Source organism: Moschus berezovskii, chromosome 3 (genome assembly GCF_049115385.1).
Source record: "Moschus berezovskii isolate FMDL1 chromosome 3, NW_MosBer_1.0, whole genome shotgun sequence".
NCBI classification, from domain to species: domain Eukaryota; kingdom Metazoa; phylum Chordata; class Mammalia; order Artiodactyla; family Moschidae; genus Moschus; species Moschus berezovskii.
This window is the reverse complement of record NC_142462.1, coordinates 107,502,731-107,530,583: the sequence shown is the minus strand read 5'-3', so window position 1 is coordinate 107,530,583 and position 27,853 is coordinate 107,502,731. Positions and strand designations below refer to the sequence as shown.

Genomic DNA, 27,853 nt, shown 5'->3' with positions numbered 1-27,853 from the left:
CTCTAGCAAGATTTTTAAAAAGACAGTTACCCAGGGACTAATTAAAAATATTCACCAACTAAATTGTAACATTATACATTACAACTTCTCTCTGATTATTGTTTTGTTTTTCACTTAAGGAGAAATCTTTAATTTCCTCTTATTTATGTTCCACGCATCAAAAAGTTTCTGATAACTTACAGCCAACACACTTCTTGTTATCCAGGGTGCTGGAGGAAGTTCTTTCCTTATTTACAATCTGGATCTCTCTTTGTACTCCTTCCTATTAATTCCTCTGTAAATGAAGAGAACTTGCTCATGAAATCAGGCCTCTGTGCTTGTGCTATATTTTACTAAAATGCAGGTCACTATGCATTCAAGAAGGGTGTGCGTGGACCAGTTCTTGTGCATTCCATCTCCCAGGCAGTGAACACACTTTCCTTCTCTCGCTATTCCACCTTCTTGACCACTGACTGGTGTATCAGTCAGGCTCCAGGTGGCTCGGTGAACCCAGACAACTAACATCCATAAGCGTACAAGCAGGAAATGAGAGGCCTTTGCATGACTCCCCGGCATCTCTTCCCGGACACATAACACAAAAGCTCTTCTTGAAAGATACTGGCTTAGCTCTTGACAAACAGGATTTCATTTCCCATGTGGCTAGTTTCACTGGGTTCAGCTCTTTCTATGAGAAATCTCTGGGGGAGGAACCCCAAATCCCAGAATAAATTACTTGTTGTTAGCTCTGGCCTTGGTAAAAAAAAATTACATCAGTTCCTTCGTCCTACTAGCTCCAGACTTCCAAACAGCTAAAAGCCTCTATGCCTTTTTTTTCCTTCTCATCGGTAAGAGCTGCTTTTTCAATCTTATGTGGATTTTCTCCCCCACTATTAAGTCGTGAAGGAGTCTGTCACCAGCGAATTCCTATGACTTTCTTTTTTCTGGCAGAATATTTTGGGCCACTTGTCTCATGGTCTTCACTGTAGTTGCATCAGAAAGTCTTCAGTAAATTGGTGGGTTTCGGTGGGGGGGAGGGGAAGAAGTTGGAGGGAGGGTGTTTTCCTGGAAAGCAATGTGAAGTATTGCTTTTTTTTTTTTTAATGAAGATTAAGAGTAAGTTAAGGACAAAAGCAGTATGGACCTAAAAGAAGCAGAAGATACTAAGAAGAGGTGGCAAGAATACACAGAACAATATAAAAAGATCTTCATGACCCAGATAACCACGATGGTGTGATCACTTACCTAGAGCCAGACATCCTGGAATGCGAAGTCAAGTGGGCCTTAGGAAGCATCAATACAAACAAAGCTAGTGGAGGTGACGGAATTCCAGTTGAGCTATTTTAAATCCCTAAAAGATGATGCAGTTAAAATGCTGCACTCAGTATGCCAGCAAATTTGGAAAACTCAGCAGTGGCCACAGGACTGGAAAAGGTCTGTTTTCATTCCAACCCCAGAGGAAGGCAATGCCAAAGAGTGTTCAAACTACTGCACAATTACACTCATCTCAATTTGCTCAATTTTACTCAATTTGCTACATGCTAGCAAAGTAATGCCCAAAATTCTCCAAGTCAGGCTTCAACAGTACATGAACTTCCAGACATTCAAGCTGGATTTAGAACCAGAGATCAAATTGCCAACATCTGTTGGATCATGGAAAAAGCAAGACAGTTCCAGAAAAACATGTACTGCTTTATGGACTATATACCAAAGCCTTTGTGGTGTGATCACACAAACTGATCACACAGTTTGTGTGGATCACAACAAACTGTGGAAAATTCTTCAAGAGAAGGGAATATCAGACCACCTGACCTGTCTCCTGAGAAATCTGTATGCAGGTCAAGAAGCAACAGTTAGAACCGGACATGGAGCAACACACTGGTTCCAAATTGGGAAAGGAGTACGTCAAGGCTGTATATTGTCACCCTGCTTATTTAGCTTACATGCAGAGTACATCATGAGGAACGCTGGGCTGGAGGAAGCACAAGCTGGAATCAAGACTGCTGGGAGAAATATCAATAACCTCAGATATGCAGATGATACCACCCTTATGGCAGAAAGTGAAGAGGAACTAAAGAGCCTCTTGATGAAAGTGAAAGAGAGTGAAAAAGCTGGCTTAAAACTCAACATTCAAAAAACTAAGATCATGGCATCTAGTCCTATTGCTTCATGGTAAATAGATAGGAAAACAATGGAAACAGTGACAGACTTAAATTTCTAGGGCTACAAAATCACTGCAGATGGTGACTGCAGCCACAAAATTAAAGATGCTTGCTCTTCAGAAGAAAATCTATGACCAACATGGACAGCATATTAAAAAGCAGAGACATTACTTTGCTGACAAAGGTCCATCTAGTCAAAGCTATGATTTTTCCAGTAGTCATGTATAGATGTGAGAGTTGGACCACAAAGAAGGCTGAGAGCCAAAGAATTGATCCTTTTGATCTGTGGTACTGGAGAAGACTCTTGAGAGTCCCTTGGACTGAAAGGAGATCAAGCCAGTCAATCTTAAAGGAAATGAATTCTGAATATTCATTGGAAGAGCTACGCTGAAATTGAAACTTCAATACTTTGGTCACCTGATGCAAAGAACTGACTCACTGGAAAAGACCCAAATGATGGGGAAAATGACAGCAGAAGGAGAAGGGGATGACAGAGGATGAGATTGTTCAATAAGATTGTTGGATGGCATCACCAACTTGATGGACATGAGTTTGAGCAAGCTCTGGGAGATGGTGATGGACACGAAAGCCTGGTGTGCTACAGTCCATGGGATGGCAAAGGGTTGGACACGACTGAGCGACTGAACTGAACTGAGGAGTCATTTTAAAATAGAACTTAAGGGAAGCTCCAATACTTTGGCCACCTCATGTGAAGAGTTGACTCACTGGAAAAGACTCTGATGCTGGGAGGGATTGGGGGCAGGAGGAGAAGGGGACGACAGAGAATGAGATGGCTGGATGGCCTCACTGACTTGATGGACGAGTTTGAGTGAACTCCGGGAGTTGGTGATGGACAGGGAGGCCTGGCATGCTCTGATTCATGGGGTCGCAAAGAGTCAGACATAACTGAGTGACTGAACTGAAGGGTAAATTTAAGTATCTTTACTTTTGCCTTTTTCTTAGATTCAACACTTCACTGATCCTATTCACAGGTCTATTATAGCACTTACCATGTAAAGTACTTGCTTATTTGTGAGTTTGTCCTCACCACCACCCACAACCCCATCCACTTGCAGAACTTCTATACACAGTTAAAAACAATCCCCAACTGATCTGAAAACTTATGACCACATAAGAACCTGTATGTGGATGTTTACAGCAGCTTTATTTGTAATGGAAGCAACCAAGATATCCTCCAATAGGTGAGTGAACAAACAAACTGATATTTCTATATCATATACCACATCCATAATCCACACCATGGAATATTATTCAGTGATCAAAAGCAATGAGCTGTCAAGCCATGAATGAATCTTTCATATAGTGCTAATTTAAAGAAGCCAGTCTGGAAGAGCTAAATACTGCATGACTACAATTATATGATTTCTGGAAAGTGCAAAACTATAGAGAGAACAAAATGATTGGTGATTGTCAAAGGCAAGGGGAGGAGAGGAGACAAACGCTGAGCAGATGAAGTACAGGGAATTGGGGGGATGGGTAAAAATCATTTTATGTGATACTTTAATGGTGAATATATGACATTATGTATTTATCAGAACCCACAGAACTTATAATAAACCTTAATATACGCAAATTGAAAATTCATTTAGAAGGTCAAGGCATCCCACAATTCCTTAATTTAATGAAGTACAGACTATGGTAAAACCATCTAACAATATCACAAATGTATAGAATAACCCTCTTGAAAGGAAAGTGAGAGAAAAAGGTGCTAGCCCAAGTAATTCTGGAAATTAGTTAAGTCTATAAATGTTGGGGGTGGGAGAAGAAGGGGACGACAGAGAATGAGATGGCTGGATGGCATCACCGACTCGATGGACATGAGTTTGGGTGAACTCCGGGAGTTGGTGATGGACAGGGAGGCCTGGCGTGCTGTGATTCATGGGGTCGCAGAGAGTCGGACACGACTGAGCGACTGAACTGAACTGAACTGATAAAACAAAAGGCAGAATAAATTATACATAGGGACTATGATGAGTTGAATAAAGTTGTTTTTCACAGGGCGTGGGTTATCAATTCTGATATTGCTATGCATGGAAGCCAGAATTGAACAGTTAGGGACTACAGGCAGTCAGAGGCAGGTTCTTTCACTGATGGAGAGGAAGGTTACAGATAAGCAAGAGGAAGAGGTTAGAAAGACCCATGTGGGAAAGAACTTGAGGCAGAGACGTCAGTATTAACTCAGTTTTAGCTCAATAAGTAAAGGGGCCACATATAGAAATATACAGAGATATGAATATATACACGAGTTAGCATACACATATATTTCCTTTTTCTGTAGACAGAGAGGGCAGACATAATGACACCCGAGTAAAAATAATCATATCAAATTCCCAGATCTTGGTCAGCAATTCTATTCTCTCTAATAACAGGAACTGGAGTTTCTTGGAAAAATATCTGATTCTAGGACTGGGGCAAGAAATACAAAAGATGGAGCTCACAGCATCTTGGGGTGCCAGAAAACAAGTGCTTAAAAAAAAAAATTCACAAGGGTGATGATCCAGGAGCCTCCAATGGCCAAAGCTGGAATTTAAAACAGAAAACAAAGACAGTATTGGATTTTAACCCACTGTATGCAATAAACATCCATGAGTTCATACTGACATAGATGACTGGATAAATAAAAAAATGGCAGAGAAGAGACACATCTTTCAGGCTGAAGCCTTCCCATCAGTTATGCAGACACTATTTTCACGGAAGTGGAGCATAAATCCGCACTCCTTTTTCTCCCCACTCTTTGTGTCTGCTGTGTATAATGAATTTCTTCCAAAGAGTAAACTATGGAAAGGGGCAGGGGAACTCTCTAAGGGAGAAGTCTGAGCCTCAGTTACGACAGCAAGGTTAACATTGACAGTGATGAATCAAGCCGATAGTATATACACTTGATGTGACATGATGAGAAATATGCTTTACCTCTGTGGTCCCCCCCCTGCAAACACATATCCCTTGTCAAATCATGAGAAAAACATCAGACTAGTCCATATTGTAGGACATTCTGCAACATACCGAACCTGCCGCGGAGGCCATTTAAAAAAGCAAAGTCTGAGAAACTGTCATATCCAGGAGGAGCCTAAAGAGACAGAACTAAACATAATGTGATATCTTGGATGGGATCTGGGAACAGACGACATCAGGTGAAAGACAAGGCAATTTGAATAAAGTGTGGATTTTAATTAACAGGAGTGTATCAATATTGGTTCCTTAATTGTAACCAATTTACCATAGAATATAAGATACTAATAAGAGGGGACAACTGAGTGTGGGGTATATGGGAAGTGTGCCACCTTTGCTACTTCTCTAGAAATCTTGGATTTTTCTAAAATAAAATATTTATTTAAAGAACCATAAAATTTAAAGCTCCTTTCCTTGGCAAACAACATAGGTTTGCTTCTATACACCCTTTACCTAACTGTAAGTCGGAGGCCATCCTTGAACATAATTGTTCAAGGCAATTTCTATTTGGGCAATTTCTATTTTACTCATTCACCAAATGAGAGCCTACTATGTGTTATAGACTTCTTTAGGCTCCAAAGCAAAACTTTGAAAGGATGGAAGGACAGATACGTCTTGCTCAAGAGGTAAGAAATTGACGTACCAACTAGCCATCTCTCACTCAGGCAAGCTGCTCATTCTGGACCCAGCCTTGGAAGCTACGGGCAAATACAGCAAGCAAGGTCATGAGAGCACTTCTGCAAGCACCTGATAGGCAGCCTTGACCTTGGAACGACCAAGGGGAGAACAAATTAAAAAACGTTTTGTGAAATAAAAAGGAAGAAGCAATTAAGCTCCTGTGGTTGCAGTGGGGCAAAGAGAAGTGGTGTGGGTCCGATGAGGAGAGTACAGAATAGCTCTCATTGAAGCGCAGTTATCTGAACTTGACTTTGTAGCTATTTGCAAGTGAATACTCAGGGTATTCTGGACTCCAAAGATATGACCATCCATCATGGGAATAGCTATATAACTACAGAGGGAAAAAAGGCAGATAAAAATGAGGAAGAAAAAGAAAGGGAAACTAGAAGCCTAGATGGATTCTTTTTTTCTCCTCAAAAGACGATTTCCAATATGTACAATCCAAAAAGGACATAATGACATAGATAACCTGTTAATGAGTTAGCTGCGTGTTGCCTTTTCCCCAAAGCAGGGCTTTAACTGACAGAACTCCTGTGTGTCTAAAAAAGGTAATAAGGGAGAACTGTACAGCTTAATCTTTAAACAAATATGAACATGCTGCAGCCAAGCGGCTGTTCTTGTGGACAGAGGTGATGAAGGACACCATCCAGTGGCTGCCGTTTGAGGGCTCGGCGAGAAAAACCTGATGCCGATTAACGAGCACAATACTTATTCCAGAAAGTAAACCCATCTGGGGCGTTTGCCCAATCACAACAATTAATCAAAAGAATGACTTCAAATCCGAGCAAAAGGTTGGGGTTCACCAAAGCTCAGGCAGCTGTGAGGTTACTACCTGAAGCTTCTGTCTGCGAGAGAAACACTCATTGGAAACCATCTTCCTCTCGGGGTTGGATTACTGGACTCCTGTCTTGGCTGGCCCTTCTGACCCCAGGCTCTTTGTCTCTCATCTTTTAGCTTTGTTTTTAACTATTTATAACACAGTGCATTGAGATAAAATAAAAGAGGAAATTACACTCACATGGTACCAGCGTATTGACTCCACAGAGTACCTAATAATCAGAGAGAAAAACTACATTGTCAGCTTATCACATTGGTTAAAGAAGATGGTTTGCTGGGGCACAGCTATTATCAAGTAAAATCTCCAAAGAGATTTACATATCTTTGGGACACAGAGAACTAAATTCCCATTATGTGTTTCCTGAGTTTGAAATGTCTCTGCCCAGAAGATCAAGTGAATTCCTAGGCATTGGGTGCCTTCTAATCTCACTTGTGAATTGCCAAAGCCCACTCTCCCTTAAGACAGCACCTGTTAAAGTATACCCTCCCCGGCTCTGTTACAAAGGAAATGGTCCCGCCAAAGTTTAAGACCTCCATGGGAGTTCTGTGCCCTGAGAACCTTACTTCTCACTCTCCATTCCTTCACTCACCTAGACGAATCCCACCGTCTTGTGAACAACCCTTTGGTGTCTTCACATGTATCATTTGGCTCACGTACCACTTCCCCGTCTCTATTTCTACATATCCTACAATGTCCAGTTCAGGACCCACCTCTTGTTTCTAGAATTCTCCATCCCTCAGCTCTGAGTCCTCCACTCCTTTTTATTTTTTAAATTAATTAATTTTAATTGGAGACTAATTACAATATTGTAGCGGTTTTGTCATACATTGACATGAATCAGCCATGGGTGTACATGTGTTCCCCATCCTGAACCCCCCTCCCACCTCACTGCCCATCCCTTCCCTCAGGGTCATCCCAGTGCACCAGCCCTGAGCGCCCTGTCTCATGCATCAAACCTGGACTAGCGATCTATTTCACATATGATAATATACATGTTTCAATGCTATTTTCTCAAATCATCCCACCCTCGCCTTCTCCCACAGAGTCCAAAAGTCTGTTCTTTACATCTGTGTCTCTCTTGCTGTCTCGCATATAGGGTCATGGTTCCCGTCTTTCTCTTACACTGCAAATCTTCAGAACCATCACCTTCAGTGTTCAGGTACCCATGGTCCTCTGCTGCTCTCACATTTATAGGCGTGAGGAATTCTGATTCCCCAACTGGAAGCCCCTGAGAAGTGGGAGTCGGGCTTTAAATTTCTTTTGTATATCCTCATCTCCTTGTCCAGTGATAGCACAAAGGAGGTGTGTAGTGAGTAATCATTTAGTTTTATTAGAATTTCACCAGTGGAAATTAATCAGCTGTGGCGTGTCACTCTTGTTATATTTGATGTGTCAGATTTTCACCACCCCATCTTAGGGGTCTAAGCTAAGACAAAGAACATGCCAGGTTGTGAGCAGGAAAGGATCCTTGAAAAGCATGAAGAAAAACATCTGCTTTATTTGAACAGTTCATCTTAAAGGGCCGTTTAACTTTCAAGCTGAGGCAGTCTTCTTCCTCTTCCTTGGCTCACTAAACATCTCTAAGCCAGAGCTGCACTATCCAGACAGGACAAAAATGACTTAGGATAAGGACCTCAAAGATTCCCCAAGAACAGCAGTTCGCTGTCTATGCTCATCCGGCTTCCACCAGTCATCTTGCCAGGTCAGCAATCCTGCTGCTCACAAGGACAATAACTATCATCTGCTTGGGCTGTCGAGCCAGTCTTCTCTCGATGGGATGTTCTTCCTCTTCTCCAGTGTTTAAGGAAGAGAAATACATCTGAAGATGCCTGTGTTAGCAAGTAAAGTCAAATCTACTTTGGGCAAAGACAGCTCTCTAAAGATCTGAGCGACAGAGTGTTAATGCAGTTCAGTCCCCGTCAGCAGATCTGTCATTAGTCATTACCTTCTCTCCTGCTTATCTACCAAGGAGTGGGCCAGGGCAAGATCAAGACAGACAGCAGCCAATCAAATGTCTCAAAATACTTACCCCAAATAAGCCCTGTTACATAGCACAGTCTAGGTGAACACCAAGATGGCCATCAGTGGGCCTGCCTTTACTTAGAAAGTAAATCCAGAACCCTCCTTTAAAACCCAGGGCTTATCCCTATATTGATGTCATTCTGAAACAGCGCAAGCAAGTTTCTTAGTACCAAGCAAAGCTGGTAAACAAGTGTCGTTGACTGTAACTACTTTCTCACTCAGCAGCCCCTCATGACTCCTCCAGCCCTGTGGATAAGGCCTTCCCAGCCTCTGGGTTATACACTGACCTCATAACCCAGATACAATGAATGGATTCTGGGAAAGTTGCATCTAAATTAAAATCTGTCCCAAACATAGTCTAAGAATTGACAGAATGCTGGAGAGAACAGTTGGATTTTTAACGGACTTCAAAAATAAAGCTTCATATCATTAATGATTTTTATACAATGCACTGGGTTGGCTGCAGATGATTTTTTGCAGACAAAAGAGAAATGATTTCTTTATTTCTAGCCCCTCTTGGTTTTCTCCAAATGCCTCACTGGCTATACTGCATAGAAGTTAGTTTAAATATATGCATATTTACACACACCCCTTTCTCCCATCTAGTTAACGGGGGACTTTCTATGAAAACCAGCCAGACAGACAACAAGGTCCCATTTCTTCTTCATCCAGAGATAAGACTATAAAGATATTTATAAAAAATTGAAGTGGATCATATGATGTGCCTATTCTGCATGTATATAAAAATCACTCTCATTTGCTCACTTCACAAAGTAGTTATAAGGGTAAATTCCCTGGTAGTATCATTCAATAAAGGCAGTCTATTCAATAAAGGCAATCTATAAGTAACAGATTAACAACAAGCATGGGTTGGTCAATTTCCCATTCCATGACACTATTTTAAGGAAACATCTGGATGGATACTTTTAGAAATTGAACACTTAACACAAAGCAACTACTTTCTCAATATATTTCTTTTTATGTTCAGATTGTCTAAGTAAGATATTAAAAACCTGTGAACAACACCATGGTAAAGTGCTTAGGAATGACTGGGAATTTATTTCTAGGATGACTGAAAAAGAATTAAAATTTATCAGGTTTGGTTATGCTATGGAACAAATTCAGAAAAGTGCTAACTGTAAAATCTGGATAGTGAGCTGTGGGTGGTTTTCTTTCTTTTTCTCAGTCTTTTTAGATGTTTCAAATATTTTCATGATAAACTCCGGGGATACCAGGTTCTTATATTGGTTGTCCAATCATTTATAAAACAAACAGTTGGCAAAACTTAGTGAAGCATCTCATTTAACAGGAAATATTTTTCATTTCTGTAGGTGTTTGCTTAGCATCATTTCCTTTAATGCTAATGGATTTTCTGAATAATCATGTGGGTATGTGGACCAATAATAACAATTATGAGACAACTCAATACATAGAGCAGTTTAGAAAGCCCTGCCGAATACATGATCTCGCTGTACTCCTCACCTTAATCCTACGAGGTGGTTTAAGCCAGTATCATTCTCAAAGAGAAATGTGAAGCTGAGGGAAGATAAGTGGCTTGGGCTTGTCTAAGGTCACTGGACTGACAGGGAGACCAGATCCCCATTTTAAATGCTTTTCCTACCATGCTATGGTGAAATTTACGTGAGTTATTTTCCTGAATGGCTATGAAGAATCACAACAAAAATTCTACAACAAATTAAATGCTTTAAACTATTAACAAAATTAATCATGCAAAAATAACACAACTTGATAAGAAAATCTGAAGACACACCCAAAGTCCACATCAGTATTGAAAGATTTAATTTGCTCAGCTGTCTCAGAAGCGGACAGGGGAGTGTTGAAAGCCACGGTGACAATCTGAACAATCAAAAAGAACAAAGGAATCTTGTAGCCCACCTTCCCAGGTAAAACCCGAAGCAGCCACTAGTGGTTGGTTACTTGAGGCCTTCATGCATGAAGGCCTAAATAATATCGTCGGTGAGGATTTTAGTTTACTTTTATTTTACCTTTATCAAAGGAAAATTCAAAGTTACTATTTAAGTCAGTATTTCTTTAGGTTTAGGTAAACACTGAAGAATCAAATTAGGCCTCAAGGCATCTTGGTTCTGAGACTTATTTTTAGCACAGTGAGACCATTAGCACAACCTCTCCAAGCTTACAGGGGAGGAAAAAAAAAATTGATCAGCTCTCTTTTCCACTTAATGATTTCCATGATGACTTCCAGCAGACCTTAAATGGGACTAATCTATTTAGGCTAATAAAAACTAAATCTATTCTGTAGGAGTAGAGTGGCAACAACTGGCTGTAATGCAAACACCACTCAAATCCAACACTGTTCACATTAACATAATTTGATATGATGAAAACAATATGCTACTTCTGCTGGCCACACTTCCCTGGGAAACCAACAAGAGGTCACTGGCAGCACCTTGACTTAGCCAGGGAGATAATAGGCTTGGGCATCAGTGTAATTATCTCTGGCAAATCATTCTACTGTAAGCAGCTGTGTCTACTAACCTTCAATAAAGCTTAACTAGAGCTCCAGCAATCACTCAGCCCACCAAAAACTTTCATTTGGAACCTTGCTGATATCTAGAATTTAAACCATTTTGGCCCTATTGTCTTAACAACATTACTTCTATACTGCTTCCTGCCAGAGTATTTTCTAGGAAAATATAGCAAGTTGAATATATTGCATTCTTTATAGACTGCTTCCAATTATTAGCTGTAGTGAGTTGAATAGTGTCCTCCCAACATTTCACAGGCAGCCTCAGAATGTGATCTCAGTCGCAAATAGGGTCTTTGTGGATATAAATATGGTGGTAAGGGTTGAGGTGAGGTCATGGCTGGATTAAGGTGTGCCCTAAATAAAGGAGATCAATCCTGGGTGTTCATTGGAAGGACGGATGCTAAAGCTGAAACTCCAATACTTTGGTCACCTCATGCAACGAGTTGACTCACTGGAAAAGACTCTGATGCTAGGAGGGATTGGGGGAGGGAGGAGACGGGGACGACAGAGAATGAGATGGCTGGATGGCATCACCGACTCGATGGACATGAGTTTGAGTGAACTCCGGGAGATGGTGATGGACAGGGAGGCCTGGCGTGCTGTGATTCATGGGGTCGCAAAGAGTCGGACACGACTGAATGACTGAACTGAACTGACTGAAATTCAATGAGCGTGTCCTGAGAAGAGACAGAAAAGGAAAAATGGAGAATGTGGGAGAAGATCATGTTAAGATGGAAGCAGGGATCAGAATTATGCTCCCCAAAGCCAAAAAAGGCCAGGACCACCAGAAGATGAAAGAAGTGAGGAAGGGTCCTCCTTTAAAGCCTTGGAAGGGAAGGTGGCCTCTGGCCTCCGGAACTATGAGTCCATCAATTTCCATTTTTTAAACCACCAAGTTTGTGGTAATTTGTTATACTTGCCCTGGGAAACGAACATAGTAGCTTTAATGATCATAAATATTGCATGTTGTTTCTGCTGCTAACAAATGATCGGGGGAAATCCAGGAAAAAGAGGAAGGAAGTGGAACAATACCATCTCCTGCTGTCACTCTAAAGTAATGGGACACAGGAAACATGAGTTACCAGCTGGGGGAGGGAGCAGAGAGAACAGGAGTGAGTGACAGAGGAGATGCGGCCTGAAATCTACAAAGAAACAACAGGAGTGGGGAGGCGTGGTCAGCAGAAGTCAGAAGGCTCTCAAGTTGAGAGTTAAGCTGTGGGCAGGTAGCAGGCATCAGAGTAGTCAAAGCTGAAGTCCAGGCATCTGTGACATGGAAAAGGAAGGAGGTATGTTTTACAACCATTATCCCATCCAAACCTTAGAAATGATGTCTGTGTTCCTAGGACACATGTTTTATTATTCTTATTTTATAGAGCAGGGAATAGGTATGCAGAGGTGAGCAACTCGGTCCTGATCACAAAAGTATCCACTGAAACATCTGGGATTTAAATATATTTGTATCTGATCCCAAGTCTTGTATATCAAGCTTGATTCAAAGTATCTAACAGATCCTTTGTTACAAAACTGACTGAAAGAAAGAATCCCTTATTTATAACTTTTTTGTACTTCCTCTCAGGGCAGTAATTGATTCTATGGAGTAGAAAGATGCAGGCCAGCCACATGTCTGTATATGTTGGAATCATCTGGACAGCTCATAACACCTGGATGCCCAGACCTCACCCCTGATCTACTGAACCATATCTCTGGGATGGAATCTTACCCCTGATCAACTGAACCAACTCCCTGGGTGTGTTCAGAAAGCTCTTGGGTGATTCTAATGAGAATTGTTATTGAGACCCACACATCTGCCACCACCCCCCGCCCCCCGCAGGCAGCAGTGAGGCGCTCAGAAGGATGAGGAAGAGAGAATGTAGGGTTTGCAGGCTGCCTCTAACTATCTCACTTCTCAGAAGGGCTCTGACACACACTGGGGCAATGAGGAAAATGAAAATGTGCTTTAAATATTTGAGGATTGTTTTAACTTTTTCACTTGCACAGTTTATGGTTTTTTCCTCCAATGAATGTGGGAATGTAAGCCTCGGCATTAGGAAAGCTGTCCTTGTCTCACACTGCTCAACATGAGCCAGGAAACGTACACTCAGCCTGCGTCTGGAAAGAACTTTGCAACATTCAGCAATGTGCTAGACTAGGAAGCAGCTTCTGCTGCTGCTGCAAATATTGTTTTTACAAATTTGGCGTCTGCATGAAACAAAGCTGAATCATTTTTTGAAGTAATGACTGTTGTTTGCCGCAGTGCTAGAAGCCCACAGCATTAGAGCCCTATTGCCCAGCCTCCAGCTGAAAATGCTGGTATTATGTAAGACAATGCTTCTAAAACTTCCACTTCTATTAATCACCGAGAGGGCTGGTCATACCAGAGATTCCTGAGCTCCACTCTCGAGCACAGTTGAGGCTGAGGAATCTGCATTTCTCACAGGCTCAGGTGATATGGATGCACCAGTCCACGGACCACACTTCACGTTGCTCTCGTACAATCAGTATGTGTGTGTTCAGTCACTCAGTCGTGTCTGACTCAGTGTGACCCCATGGACTACAGCCCGCCAGGCTCCTCTGACCATGGGATTTCCCAGGCAAGAATACTGGAATGGGTTGCCATTTCCTACTCCAGGGCATCCTCCTGACCAGGGATTAAACCCTCATCTCCTACAGTGGCAGGCGTATTACTTACCACTGAGCCACTAGGGAAGCCGTGCTTGTAAAAGACAGTGTTTCTCAAAATCTAAGGTACGTAAAAATCGCCGGGGAATGCCGTACACATGCTGATTCTGACTCAGAGGTCTGATGTTCTTGTCCACAGGCCCCTCTCTGAGTAACAAGGATGCCAGGTATTCCACTGGCGGGGGGGTTGGGGTGGGGACCTTTACTTGTGTCTTTCGTTCACACAGATACTTGTCCATTCAGCTGTGTGACAGTGAAGGGAGAAAAACCTAAGCATTAGTCTCCTCTCCCCTTTTCTGGATGGACACACTAAAGAGGAATAAATCAAATTACATCCCCAAACCAAGGCCAAGTTAGGGAACAAAGAGACTGTTTCCTCATGTCTGATGAGTAAACAGTTGGCTGACTGCTGTGATATGTAAGGCATGAAGGGGTATCCACTTCAAACAATCAACTGTTTCCATAGCTCTGTGTCTGGAATGCCAGAAGATCCGAGTCAAGAGAGATGAGGAAGTTCTCTTAATGGATTTCTTTCATTTGAGTCAGCATGCTTTGCCTTGCAATGGATGGAGGCCATTCTGCAGAAAAAGTGATGGTAACAGAGGACTCTCAGATGGTAAGATCATGAAGCATAGTCCATCCTGCCTCCATCTAACAGCATTAGAGGTATAAGATGTTTTAATTTAAACATTGTCGTGATGCTGGGAAAGACTGAGGGCAGGAGGAGAAGGGGACGGCAGAGGATGAGATGGTTGGATGGCATCACTGACTCAATGGACATGAGTTTGGGTAAACTCCATGAGTTGGTGATGGACAAGGAGGCCTGGCATGCTGCGGTTCCTGGGGTCACAAAGAGTCAGACACGACTGTGCGACTGAACTGAACTGAATGCATCTTGAACTCAAGACCATGAAACTTACACTGTGGGGGCAAAACCTGCATATACGCACACACCCTTGTATTAACGAAGCCATCATGAGCTCATTCATTTTTATTCGCTCAGCCATTTACTCAATAATGTCTTCTCTACAGCAGCCAAGGCTGTAGGAACTGTGGATCAAGGAGAGAACCATCTGCAACAAATATCCAAGCTAGTCCATTCATTGGAAAAAGGCTTAGACAACTGAGATAAGGAAGATGGATGGCTTTATACTTTTACTTCCCTGTAGGCAATACATGGATTTAGATTAGTGCATCTCTGACTACGATGAGAATCTGGTTCCAAACTCTCCCCCTGTCCTCCCAGTTTGCTGCAGATAGATACTTTTATAAATAACAATGAATTACTAGAAAAAAGGAAAATTGAAAAACCCAGGGATAAAAACACAAGTTCCAATCTTTTACTATTAGGTTCAACAGACAGTGTCAAATCGCTTTAAAAAAAAAAAGTCTTAATGTTGACTCTCAAATTCTGCCCATCTCATAGCAGATTGCTAACAAATAGCTTGGCTTCCTGGGTGGCCCAGTGGTAAAGAATCTACCTACAATGCAGAGACATGGGTTTGATCCCTGGTCCACAAAGATCCTCTGGAGTAGGAAATGGCAACCCTCTCCAGAATTCTTGTCTGGAAAATTCCATGGACAGAGGAGACTGGCCAGCTATAGTCCATGAAGTCACAAAGAGTCAGACAGGACTAAACAGGCATGCAAAGAAAAAAAAATATGAACAGCTTGCAGGCAAGCATTCTCTTACACTGAGTAAAACTGAGTTAGAACATGGGTTCCAGGGTTAGGTCACCTGGGTCTGAATTACAGTTTTAGTGATGCTAGCTAAATGACTTTGGGCAGATTATTTAATTTCACTGTTTCTCAATTTCCTCCCCACAGTAAGAATGCCACCTTCACAAAGCTGTTGTCAATGCATATAAAACATTTACAAGTCAATACACATAAAGCACTCGATAGTGTCTGGCTCATAGTGAATGCTATTAAAGTGTGAGCTGTCGCCATTATTACTATTTACTATTATGACTGCTATCATTATGCTTCTACTGTTACTTCTAGTACAATGCTGCTGTATCAGCGGCCAGCATCTATGCAGTTACTTCACCTATAAAATGGTGCTTGTAACTTCTTCCTCCCTATTTCCTTCCTTTCTTCCTTCCTATGTGCCTAGAAAGTAAAGTTACCAATGTAAAAGCACGTGAGCATGCGTGTATGCTCAGCTGTGTCTAACTCTTTGCGACCCCATGCACTGTATCCCACCAGGCTCCTCTGTCCACAGGATTTTCCAGGCAAGAATACTGGAGTGGGTGGCCATTTCCTCCTCCAGGGGATCTTCCCCACCCAGGGATCAAACCCATATCTCCTGAGTCTCCTGCACTGGCAGGCAGATGCTTTACTACGGAGTCACTTGGAAAGTCTATGTAAAAGCACGTTATGGCTCAAATAAATGCCCCCTTATAACCGATTGTCTATCCTGACCAAATGCCATTTCAGAGAGGAAAGGACCGAGTGTCCTGGGGTTCTCTGTGTCTGCAAATCATGAAATAAATGGAAGCAGCACTGAGACAGCTGTCTGTCCACTGTCCCTGGAGAACTCCATGGGGTTGATGCTTCATGACAGTGGGTGCTGCCTCCAGGGAAAGGCATGATCCCTTCCAGTCTGTAACCAAACAACAGTGAGCAGGGGGAATGGCTTTGAAGGACACAGAATTCAATACTTAGCCCTCCTGCATCTTTCACACATACAGATATTTCTCCAAGCTCTCTTCTTCACAACTGCTTTGGATTTTCAGCTACAATTACTGAGAATTACTTCTCAATTATTTTTCTTTATATTAGCTACCTATAATTAGCTGGGAATAAAAAAAATATTAAAGTGACACTGAAACACATTTAAGAAACACTGAAATTTGAGCATGAGAGAAACTGTTAGAGAACAATTTACAGTCATCAGAAAGCCAGAGACTTTCTCAAGATGGGAAAGGAAAATAACCTCCTCATGTGCTTTTTAAAGCTAACTCTGAGAATATTAAACAAATTTACTGATGTGGTCTAACTCATTTTCATTGGTAAAAATAAAACTCTGAGGAAGAAAGGGAGAAAAAAATAACCAAATAAGAAAGCAGGTATCTGGGCTCTGTAAACATATTTGCAGATTAATAGGTTGAATGGCTTTTAAGATTTATTCACTTACATGTAACTATCATATCTGGACAAGGTCAAAGAAAGAAGAGGTAAGGCTGGAGTTCTTAATGTAGCCTCAGAATGGAGTCATTGACTTGAAGAACAAGAGGTGTAGTAACACGTACGAATGCCTGGTGATGAGGTTAGGAGTGACTTGACAAGCACGTTGGTAGACAGACGGCCCAGAGATGCCATGTAGCCAGCGGTATGTGGCCCTGACAGGGCTCAGACTGTAGTCAACCAGTTAGGAGTTTTAATGTGTCTTTGTTACTCAAGTTGAAAATTATCATGTCTAATGAGCCAGTATCTAGGATCCAGATTCACTCTGGAGTGCACTGTTTCTTTTAAATTCACCACACTAAGTGTATTAAAGTTGCTCTGTACAGCACACAGCATGATACTTGAGGGACATACATCCTGAGAGCTTTTCTAATGGAGAAGAAATTAATGATATGGTCAGACATAACATAAAAGTAAACAAGTTTTTGTCACCCTCTATTTCTCATCTTCCCACTCTGACCCTGCAGTTAAGACACTCAAACCCTACTCAGTGTGACCATCTATCCACCCACCCACCCACCCACATAAACATTCATCCAACAAACTCCTGAGCACAGTCTTCCTGCCTATGCTTTTGGAACTTAATTTCTAATGAGAAAAGATAGGAAATCAACAAGCCTGTTGCTGTTGTTCAGTCCCACAGCTGTGTCCGATTCTTTGTGACCCCATGGACTGCAGCTCGCCAGGCCTCCCTGTCCCCTACCACCAACAAGCCAGAAAATAAACAACTACGACTGTTGTGCAAAGAAAGAAAAAAATTAAAACCTGAAATAGTGACTAAAGGAAAGTTATGACCAACCTTGATAGTATATTAAAAAGCAGAGACATTACTTTGCCAACCAAGGTCCGTCTAGTCAAGGCAATGGTTTTTCCCGTGGTCATGTATGGATGTGAGAGTTGGACTGTGAAGAAAGCTGATCGCCGAAGAATCGATGCTTTTGAACTGTGGTGTTGGAGAAGACTCTTGAGAGTCCCTTATACTGCAAGGAGATCCAACCAGTCCATTCTAAAGGAGATCAATCCTGGATGTTCATTGGAGGGACTGATGCTAAAGCTGAAACTGCAATACTTTGGCCACCTCATGCGACGAGTTGACTCACTGGAAAAGACTCTGATGCTGGGAAAGGTTGGGGGCGGGAGGAGAAGGGGACGACGGAGAATGAGATGGCTGGATGGCATCACCGACTTGATGGACATGAGTTTGAGTGAACTCCGGGAGTTGGTGATGGACAGGGAGGCCTGGCGTGCTGTGATTCATGGGGTCGCGGAGAGTCGGACACGACTGAGCGACTGAACTGAACTGAACTGAGGGAAACCTATTCATGATCCTAAATGAAAAACAGAATTCCATTCAGATGATTAACGGAAGAAACATTAATGAAGAGATCACTTACAGAGGTACAGGCAGCATTGAAAGAAGCAACAAGGGATGCTGAGGCTCCCAGAGACTGGTAACAGCAGAAAGTTCTCATCAAGGACCAAGGAGAGGAAATGGGGTTATCGTAGACCAGTGAGAGCTGGAGCCGTGGAGAAAATGTTATCTGGCAGGACCTCTCGTTATGGAGGGAGGCACCCAAGGCTAGAACTCTGGTCCAAAACGGAGAGGAAGGAGATAAGAGCCCAATCTCTCTTTCTCCTTTTCCCCTCCGACTTCCTGCTAGCGCTTCCTATTGGCAGAACCTGATCATAAGTCACCTGGCATGGGAGTTTGGGTGATACATCCATAAAATCTGGCTCCTGTGTTGAGAATAGATTGAGAAGGTGGAGGAGGGAAGATGAAAAATAACCGAGGAAGGGAACCTACTTAGGCAGACAGTCAGGAAAAGCTTCCCTGTGGAAGTGACATTTGAATTGGAACCAAGAGAAGAGGCCGGCCATGCAAAGAGCCAGTAGAAGGATGAGTCAGTAGAAGGGTGAGTGAGCACATGTCTTTGCTCTTCTCCTTGTTCTGCATCCCACACTCAGGACAGATCCTTCACCAGGAACGCAGACTCAGACAATCCAAACGAACACCTTCCGAGACATATTGCTAGTACTCTAGTTCTGGGGGAAATGAATGCCTCTCGTCTATGTTCTCAAGACGATATAAGACTTTGCTCATAAAAAAAGAGAATGCTCACACTAGGACATTTCCCTACGAGAGGGCTAGCATTTTTATTCATTCTAGTGTACAAAGAAGGAAAAATCAAGGATGACATATGTAAAAGCAGGTAAAGGAAGGCAACTAAAGCAACTATCCCATTTATCCAATTTCTCTTTGAAGAGCTCAAGTCTTCCACATTTTCACATATCCTCATATCATACAATATATGCAAAAATGTACTATTGTGCCCATCATTCTCTTAAATGAAGCGACACTGCAAAGGTCCAATTATTATACAATATAACAATAATTAATGTATATTCATAATTGAAATTCACATTAATACAAATTTTCTTTTGGTTTTATATTTACCTCCAAGTCACTGGCTTAAGCATGTAAAATAAATACCTCGTCTATTAATCTGAATATCTAACAACTTGTTTTACTTCTGTTGCCCAGAAAGTATCGCTTAAAATAGGGAAAGTAATATTTTCATATTAAGATGATCGTCACTTGAATTAACAAATGATCTGACCTTCAAAAGCCAGTTTGCAAGGTGGGTTCAGATTCACAGTGAGCTAGCCAAATCAGTATTCAAATGGAACTGAGGGTTTACTGTTGGTCATTGAGGTTAGGCAGAGTCACTTCCTTCCTGTAAATCCTTCTACTTCAGCATACACTCACTACTGGAAAGAGAATTCTATTCAAGGACAAATTCCAGGCCAATAATGAGGAGTTGCCGGCATGTTAATGAGGCTCACCATCTCCCATACTCAAAACTAACCATTTTTCTCTTAAAGATCTTCAGGACTTTCCATTATCTCCACATTAGTCCTTAATTTCCCTAGTGCCCATTTAATTTATTTCCTCTTATTTTGTCCCTGATGAACATGGAAACAGATGGTAATTCTTCTCCTTCTCTTTTCAATTTGTAACTCTTGCCAAGTCAATGAAAACTGTTGATAGAAAGAAGAAGTTCAAAGAATGTGATTACCTGGAGGAGAGGCCGCTGCACCCCCAGCACTTTCATGGTGTCTGCATTAGCCAGGATCTTCAGAGGGTCAGATGTTTTCGTGACTCCTTCGATCTCCTTGTTGATCTCAGCCAAGACCTGACTGAGGAAGATGCTTTTGATGTATTCGGTGAGAAACTCTCGAAGAGGACACTGTTTGGCAGGACCAAATCCCAGGGCGTGCTCTATCTCTTGAATAAATCTGGAAGACAAACAGAGCACAACTGCTGTCAAACATATCAGAAAGAGTTACAGAAATATGACCAAACATGGGTATCCCTGATTGCTGCCATGGAGAGATCTGGGGAAATTACCAGAATTCTAAATGAGGGCAGGCCACTTTAACATCCACCTATATGATGAGTCTGTTTTTTAAATACAAGTTATTTCACTTACTCAACAGAAATAGGATGAAACAGAAACAAAAATTTCAAACTAGTGGGGAGAAAGGAGAGACAAAAATATTTATTAATTCAAGAAGGAAATAAAAATAAAGAAAGTGTGATAAAAAAACAAATTATGATGCAAAGTAAACAGCAAACCCCATCCTGCATATTTCTTCAGCTCTATATATGTGTAGACAGAACTTTCAAAAAGAGAGAAAATAAAGGATATTGTTGTTCAGTCTCTAAGTCATGTCTGACTCTGCAACCCTATGGACTGCAGCATGCCAGGCTCCTCTGTTCTCTACTATCTCTCAGAGGTTGCTCAAATTCATGTCCTTTGAGTTGGTGATGCTATCTAACCATCTCACCCTCTGTCACCCGCTTCTCCTTTTGCCTTCAACCTTTCCCAGCATCAGGGTCTTTTCCAATAAGGAGAGTCTTCAAATTTATGATGCTAATGTGGGTTGAGAGGTTATGAAAGGAAACAGGAGGGGGGTGGGGACAAAGGAGAAGTTTAACTTTGTTTGTAATGATCAATTTCCTTTATAAAAAACACTAAAAGCATTTATAGCAGAAGGCTAACTGTCAAAACTCACAAATGAGTACACAGATACTTGTTATATTATTCTTTGCATTTTTCGATGTTGGCAGCTCCTGCTTTCATGGTTCTGATATGCACAAATGTAAGTTACTACAGTTTAGTGAATCACACCAGTACAACAGGATTTGAATTCCAGTTACCACAGTATATTAACTGTGAGTAGTGGCATGAAACAGAAACTCCAGTGCTTCAATCCAGAAATTTCTATGTAAATAATTGATGTTCATCACAATCAATGATCAGTCATATCACTTCCTTCTTTCAAAGTCACATCAGTGAATGGTCACTTCACATCTGTTGCTCAGTTCATAGAAAGACAGCAATGTGGGTAGCTGTTGTCTCCTGTCTCTCACTGATTAACCCCGTGACAGTTTACAGAAATGCATAACTGAAAAAGGGGTTGGCCAAAAAAGCTAAAAGTACAGGGAAAAAACCACCAAAACCACCTAAAAGTAATACTGAGAGCAAAATCTGACTTGAACATAAGTGGATTTACAGAAGAAATAATAGACCCTGGGAACATGTGACAGGAACATGCAGCCAGAGGGAGGGTGAACTTACTGACCTTAAAAGAGAAAAACAGTTGTGATGAAAGAGAGAAAGGCATCCCAGAGGAAGTGATGGTGACCAAAACATGTTACCTTAGAGGAACTCTTGGAGATCTTTCATGACACTGAAAAGCAAAGAATAAAATACTGGCTGCTGCTGCTGCTAAGTCACTTCAGTTGTGTCCGACTCTGTGCAACCCCACAGATAGCAGCCCACCAGGCTCCCTGTCCCTGGGATTCTCCAGGCAAGAACACTGGAGTGGGTTGCCATTTCCTTCTCCAATGCATGAAAGTGAAAAGTGAAAGTTAAGTTGCTCAGTCGTGTCTGACTCTTCGCAACCCCATGGACTGTAGCCTACCAGGCTCCTCCGTCCATGGGATTTTCTAGGCGAGAGTACTGGAGTGGGGTGCCATCGCCTTCTCCACAGCTGACCCAAACTGAGAGGGAAGTATGACATTTCACCAAGGCAGAGAAAAAAGATCTTTGCTATGTATTGTAAATGACCCAACAAGAAGATGGTGGCAAGCACTGTTCAAATTGCTCTTGGTAAGACTTGTTTTTGTGGCCAGGTCATGTGACGTATGGGATCTCTTAGTTCCCAGATCTAAGGGATTGAACCAGTGACCCCTGCAGTGGAAGTGTGGGAGTCTTAAACCATTGGACCTCCAGGGAAGCCCACTCTTGGTAAGATTTTAACAAAGAAACAAAACTCTGATTCTCTATGTTTCTAATGTTACAGGGTACTAATACATATTAGTTTTATTTTTCATTTCTGTATGTATTTGTAACTGACAGTAAGAATTTTTAACGTTTTCACACCAAAAAGTTTCAAGTCATGAAACAATTGCTGTTTTTCCCTATTGATTAATAATACTGCTTTGCCTGGTGAGTTTTATAGTTCTATAATGTTCTGTAAAGCAAGAAAGGCCTTACACTTTAAATTTTTCCCGAAAGAAGAGAAGTTAAATAAAATTAAACAGAATATAATGAAATAGAGAAAAAAAATTAGTGATTAACTGGGAAGATCTATTTGCAACTTATGTCACAGACGACAGGCAGTAAAAAACCAAAGAACATAGTAGAAAAATGATCAAAAGACATGAAAAGACATTTTACAGTAAGTGGACATTAAACATAAAAAAAAGTTTTAACTTCATTCATAATGAGAAAAATGAAAGGTAAACTATACCGAGACACCATTTTTTATACCTACGCATCAGCCAGATTCCAAAAGTTCGAAAACACACTGTTGGTTTAAGGGTGGGCAGAGAGACATTCTCATATATTATTGATGGGAGTGAAAAATGTTTCAACCCTGATGAAGGACAAATTGGTACTATCATTCAAAATTACAAATGTATTTCCTTTTGACCCAGAAATCTCACTTCTGGGAAATTCTTCCAACAGCTAATATCTAAATATGGATGAGATGATCTATGCACAGGGTACAGAGATCAGTGCAGCATTGTTTTTATAGCAAAAGATTGGAAACAACACAAAAAATCTATCAGTTACAGATCAGTTAAATAAACTATGGTGAATCGACACACTGCAATACTGGGCAGCAACCCAGCTCCCAAACATGGAAGCTTTTGATGACCTTACACACAAAGATCTCTAGGACTTATATTGTTTAGTGAGAAAAGCAAGGCGCATACCAATATGCACCTTTGTATAAGAATTATACATTTATTTGTTTTATTATAAAGACATCCTGGGAGGATTCATAAAAAAATTAGTAAGTGTGAGTATTTATAGGAAGAGGGATGGGGGGAGTCTGGTAAAGGAGTGAGAATACACTTTTCAATTATAATTTTCATAATCATTTGACTTTTAAAAACCTGTGAATATATTAGCAACTCAAATAAAATTAAATTAGACAATATAAAAATTATCTACATTTATCAAAGACTCAATTTCATAAATTGCTTTCTAATTAGATCACATTTAAAGTTTGGTGTATAAATGTTCCATAAGTTCAGTTGTTTAACCTAATAAAGAGTTTCCTTTACTTAATAAACAAATACATAATGGTTACTCTTCCATATCACCAGTTAAATGCTCCATTAACCTCCAGGCCCTCAGAGGGGAAGCAGGGGTAGGAAAGAGAACACAGAGGATTATTACCATGGAAAAGTCACCCAGGAAAGTGGACACTGAGAAGCCATGACAAACAGCAATGAGGTTTCTTAACTGATGTTGTCAACAACTAAAGGGAAGTAAAAGCCTGACCCAAGGGACTTCCCTGGTGGTCCAGTGGCTAGGACTCTGGGCTCCCAATGCAGGGGACCTGGGCTCAATCTCAGAGCAGGGAACTAGATTCCACATGCCTCAATGAAAGATCCCGCATGTTGCAACCAAGACCTGGCGCAGCCAAATAAAAATAAATAAATAAATTTATATATATATATATAAAATTTAATAAAGCTTGACCCCAAACAAGATACAATAAATCTTTAAGAAGACATTGAGTAGAAGGTGGGGGTGGGGCCAAAATGAAGAAATAAAGAGCAGATAGTTAATTATGGTTATAGTTTTAAGATCTCCAGGTCCCACATCATGCTACAGTGATCCCCTCTGATCTCATCTAACTCACAGAGAAACCCTCCACCCAGGGGCATCCTGGTTCCCTTGGTCTGACTCTGAAAGACAACCACTGTTACTAATCTGATAACAAATAAATACACCTGTCATCAGAATCCCTATTTACTCTTTCCCATGGGTCTCAGAAGAAGTTTTCTGAGCAGAAGTACTTCTTGCATTTTCAAAATTGACCAATTCTTTGGAGGAGATTTTTAGTAGTTAACCTGCTCCTAAACCAAGTAACAGAAGGCTCTAAATTACCCCATTTTTCTTTTTTTCTAGTCCCTTATTTGCCTTTGGTACCCCTTGAATATGAAACCACTCTGAGCAGCATGGATGGAGCAGCTTCCATCACCCTCAGCCAAATGATTTTTTTTTTTAATACAAATCATTTGTTTCCTAAAGCATACACATCCGTCTAAAATGACACAGTCAGGTTGATGGTGTCATCTCTGACTCGAGGGGACCCATTCAACATGTTTCCAAATCTGTTTTATAGCTGGGAGGGTCCCACTGTGCAGAAGGCACAAGACATGAGGAGAGAATGAAAGAGAAAAATTAGGGCTGTCTCACCAGCCTCTTCTCCACTCTGGTCAAGAATGAGAAGCAATCACATTAAATGGGCAAAACGCCCTTTCTTAGGCAGGAAGGACACAGAGGAAGATCATCCCTAGGCATCTAAGAGGTGAACTGAACTCATAGTCTGAGCAGAGAGGAAAGGTTTAGAGAAGTGGAATGGCCAAAGGTAGAACATGGAAAGTAGGGATTCCTGAGTCTGAATCTTGAATGTACTGTCTAGGGCAGGTTACTCAGCCTCTCTCCATCCTATTTGTGTATTCTGTAAATGGATGTAACACACAGGATTTGTTTTGATGATTAAGGAAGGAAATAAAATGCAAGTGCTCATCACAGAGGCTGACATACAGTTAACTGCGAAGTAGGTGGTGGCTGCTGCTATTTGTATAATTACTATCAGTGCATAAATCCTGATGAGGTTGGAGATTTAGAGCAAAGTGTGACATATTTTATCATTTTTTTTCACTCTCCCTTCACTTCACCATGCAATTATCCATAATTGGCAATTTGGGCCATTAGATTATTACTTGGACTATTTCAGCAATGCACGTATGTAGGAATGACCAAAACCCCATATGGCCTGGGGTCAAATGTAAATTTCTCACTGCTGTATCTTCAGGGCCTAGGACTAGTCTACTTCTGGCACATAGTAGGTCTCAGGAAATATTTGCTGAATCGAATATTGAGTAAAGTAATTAATAGGTCCTTTCATTTACCCGTAGATCCTAAAACTAGAGTGTGCTCTCTCTAATAAATAGTGCCCTTCTCCAAACGATTTGGACTGGAGGTCCAAATGAAAGATTATAAGAAAAAGAGAGAAAGAAAGAAAATAGAAAAGAAAGAAAATAATCCTATATCTCAGTCCTATATCTTCATCATCTAATGAAAGTGAAAGTCACTCAGTCGTGTCCGACTCTTTGTGACCCCATGGACTATACAGTCCATGGAATTGTCCAAGCCAGAAACTGGAATAGTTAGCCTCTTCTTTCTCCAGGGGATCTTCCCAACCCAGGGATCAAACCCAGGTCTCCCGCACTGCAGGTGGATTCTTTACCAGCTGAGCCACAAGAGAAGCCCGAGAATACTGGAGTGGGTAGCCTACCCCTTCTCCAGGGGATCTTCCTGACCCAGGAATTGATCTGGGGTCTCCTGCCTTGCAGGCAGATTCTTTACCAACTGAGCTATCAGGGAAGTCCCATCACCTAATAAACACATTATTAACCTAAACATCTACTGTGAAAGTGAAAAGTGAAAGTGTTAGTCACTCAGTCATGTCTGACTCTTGGCGATCCCATCAATTGTAGCCCCTGTCCACAGAATTCTCCAGGCAAGAATACTGGAGTGAGCTGCCATTCCCTTCTCCAGGGATCTTCCAGACCCAAGGATTGAACCTGGGTCTCCTGTATTGCAGGCAGATTCTTTATCTCTGAGCCACCAGGGAGGCCCAAACATCTATTAGGGAACATCAATGATGCTTCCTGGCTTTACTAAAGATAACCCTACAGTGAACATCTTCATTTCGCTTCTGTGGAATTCTTTCCATGAGTTAAAGTACTAGGAGTACTTCCCCATCGTTTTTCATGGGTGAGCCTATATTTTATTTGCCCCAGATTCCCACAGAATACTGCATGGCTCCTTTTACCTATTAAGTACCTTAAAAAAATCATCTGTTGAATGGAAGACAGAAGACAGAGTCAAGGGTGTTGAAGAGAAGCATCAAAAAACCCAGTTTTTCCAACAATGCTCCTAATCAGCTCTTTGGAAGTAAGAAAACATTGAATTTTTAACAGTGAAAGGAATCTCATTAGGAAAGAAAACACTTCACTTCAAAGTTAAGATGGAACACAGATGGAACCCTGTCAAAAGGGTGTTATCTAATCTCGTGAAGTGCTTTCACACTGGGGATTTCCTCTTCTTGGAAACGATGAGAAGGCAAACACAAAGCGCAGGTACATCTGTGTATATGGAAAGAGAGACAATGAGAATCAAAGAGAAGGATCTACATAATGAAAGATGCAGAGTATCTCATTACAGGATTTTTGAAGAACCGTATTCAGATCAGCCTCCCAATCCTCAAGCTGTAGAGTAGGATAAACCAGAAAACAAAGAGTGCAGGCAATCTATCCTTATTGTCATTGAATGTCTAAAGCATGGATCTTACCTCCTAAATTCTAATGTTGCCATTTGTAACTATTTCACCAAAGATTTTATTTTCAAATTACCATCAACCGGGGGGTCTCCAAAAATCTGTACGTATGTAATACCTATATTTTATTTTTAATTGGAATATAATTGCTTTACAATGTTGTGTTAGTTTCTGTGGTACAATGAAATGACCCAGTTATTTGCATACATATATCCGCTCCTCCTTGACCCTCCCTCCCATCCGACTGATCTAGGTTATCACAGAGCACTGAGCTGAGCTCCCTGTGCTGTATAGCAAGTTCCCCCTGTATTTTAAATTTACTCTTTCTTATAGCAAGCATGTGTACTTTGGAACACATACATGAGCACACAGTACCCACACTTAACCTAGTATTTTCAAAATTTTTATCCTGATCTGATTTCTATCCGGGAAAATTATACTAATTAAAATTTCACTCAAGTTTCCCAAGCCCCTTGTTTAACCCAGACTCCTCATCACAAATTCCATCTTATTGTAAAGCTCCATTTCATCTCAGTCAACAATTATGGCTGCTACCAGCTGGAAATATCCTAAAATACAATTTGGATCCACTGTTTTCAAGAAGTTGCAATGAGAGCAATACTCAGTTGAATAAAAATAGTTGCTCACAGTAAATAAGTACTCCTTATATTCACAGTCTAGTAATTTTAAAGATTCTACAGCTGACAGTAGAATGGGACAAAGTGACACCACGTACCATCTGATATGGTACAGAGAAGAACACAGCATCACCTTTTGCCAGAAATGCATATTTTTGCCAAAAAATGCATAACCCGAATCCAGTCATGGGGAAATAACATCTTTCCAGAGAACTAAAATACAAACCAAAAGTACACACTTCAGAAAATTCAAATT

The 27,853-nt window shown here is 41.2% G+C and overlaps 1 protein-coding gene across 2 annotated transcripts in view; it reads right to left on the bottom strand.

Moving 5' to 3' along the window:
- Positions 1-27,853, bottom strand: part of EXOC4 (exocyst complex component 4) — an 853,359-nt gene that overhangs the window by 232,086 nt on the left and 593,420 nt on the right. For both annotated transcript variants that reach the window (XM_055421289.2, XM_088834671.1), the window contains exon 11: positions 20,101-20,320. In XM_055421289.2, coding sequence (XP_055277264.2) covers positions 20,101-20,320 — 220 coding nt within the window. The remainder of the gene's footprint in view (positions 1-20,100; positions 20,321-27,853) is intronic.